Source organism: Phascolarctos cinereus, unplaced genomic scaffold (assembly GCF_003287225.1).
Source record: "Phascolarctos cinereus isolate Bilbo 61053 unplaced genomic scaffold, phaCin_HiC Scaffold_5;HRSCAF=322, whole genome shotgun sequence".
In the NCBI taxonomy this organism is placed as follows: domain Eukaryota; kingdom Metazoa; phylum Chordata; class Mammalia; order Diprotodontia; family Phascolarctidae; genus Phascolarctos; species Phascolarctos cinereus.
In genome coordinates, this window is record NW_027555958.1 from 256918812 (window position 1) to 256920775 (window position 1964).

The 1964-nt window shown below is 38.7% G+C and overlaps 1 protein-coding gene across 1 annotated transcript; it reads right to left on the reverse strand.

Moving 5' to 3' along the window:
• Window positions 1–210: 210 nt before the first annotated feature.
• LOC110194220 (olfactory receptor 2T29-like) lies at window positions 211–1184 on the reverse strand. The gene is given in 2 exon segments (XM_020966411.2): window positions 211–1067; window positions 1070–1184. Coding segments are annotated over 2 exon segments (972 nt in total).
• Between the last annotated feature and the right edge of the window lie 780 nt (window positions 1185–1964).

Genomic DNA, 1964 nt, shown 5'->3' on the forward strand with positions numbered 1-1964 from the left:
GGATAAAATGAACCAATAATAGATAAAAAAGAATGTAGAGTGTTTTTAAGTAATTAGAGACTATATTCTACTTCTGAAAATTAGCTAAAATCAGCTTTGACAAAAACAATTTTTTTTCTTTTTTCTTTTTTTGGCTAGGCAATGGGGTTAAGTGACTTGCCCAGGATCACAAAATTAGTAAGTTTTCTGTGTGTGAGGCTGGATTTGAACTCAGGCACTCCTGACTCCAGGGCCAGTGCTCCATCCACTGCACCAACTAGTTGCCCCCCATAACATTTTCTTCAAAGCTGCTGTGACATCTTTATTCCTGATACTGTAGATGAGAGGGTTTATAACAGGTGTTAGGATAGTGTAGAAGACAGACACCATCATATCCTTTCCAGCAGTATGATAAGAAGCAGGGAACATGTAGTTATAAACGGCAGCTCCATAAAACAGAACAACAATAGTTATGTGGGAGGAACACGTGATAAATACTTTCCTGCGACCAGTAGCTGAATTCATCTTATAGACTGTGAGGAGAATAAGGGAGTAAGAGCTTAAAATAACTGTGAGAGGGATGAGCAGCATAAGGACACAGCAAACGTACATGACAGTCTCATAGAGTGAGGTGTCTGAGCAGGAGATTTTCAACAAGGCATGAACCTCACAGTAGAAGTGCTGGATCTTTTGGGATTTACAAAATAAGAAGTTCATGGTGATAGGGGTGAGTGTGAAACCATCAATGGAGCCCAAAAACCAACAGACAAGTGCAAGGAACACACAAACCCTATGGTTCATGAAGATGTGATAGTGGAGAGGCTGACAAATGGCCACATACCTGTCATAAGACATGGCTGCCAAAAGGAAGAATTCTGCTCCCACAAGTGTTACATAGAGGAACATCTGGATTCCACAGCTTGGGGCTGATATATTATGAATCCCAGTCACCTGATCCAACAGCATCTTGGGCACAGTGATACAGATATACATCATATCCATGAGGGAAAGCTGACTGATAAAGAAGTACATGGCAGTGTGGAGGTGGTGATCACTTTGAATCAAAAGAACCAAAGTGGCATTCCAGTCAGAGCTACTATGAAAATAATGAATATTAGTGAGTAGAAGAGAGTAGAGTATTTGCTTTGGCTAAAGAGCCCCAACAGGATAAAATTAGCCCCAAAAGTTTGATTCTCCACCCACATTGTTTGCTTCATGTCATCTCACCTAGGGAAGATTAAAAACAACCAAAACAACAAAGTTATTTACATTCTGTCCTTTGTGCATAAATGGTAGATCATCTATTAGTGAAGGAAAAAGACACATTATAGAATGTTCTAATGGGAGCACAGATGTATTTTGGCTAACAGAAGAGATTCTCATCATCAATCTATGATAGAAATGCTCTAACTTGAACCTAAAGGTAGATATATTTTTGTAGAAAATTATTATCAACAGTCATTTTCAAATCCTAGGATTCTGCCAGATTATTTTTATCTAAAAAAGTTTTCGAGAGGAACACTGTAGGCTTAAGATAAACATTGAAAATGTTATAGATACAGTCATTTTCCTTTTATTTTTGTCACATGAGCATCTCAAATTCAATGTGCCCAAAATGGAGCTCATTATGCTTCCATTTTCAAAACTTCCCTATTAGTGTCAAGGACATTACTACACTCTCACTCACCCAGTCTCACAACTTCAGTGTTGTCCTGAACTCTTCACTCTCACTTCCCCCATATTAATAGCATAATGCCATATCTTGTAGTTTCTATTTTTGTAACATCTCTTACATAGGGCCCATTCTCTACATCACTCAACATCCTAGTTGAAGCCATTATCATTTCCTTTTCCAGAAGTTCACCTGGACTAGTGCAATGGCCTCAAATTGGTCCTCCTGCCATAAACCACTCCCTACTCTAATTTATCCTCCATTCAACTGACAAAGTGGTTTTCCTAATGCTTAGGTCTGACCAAGTAACCCC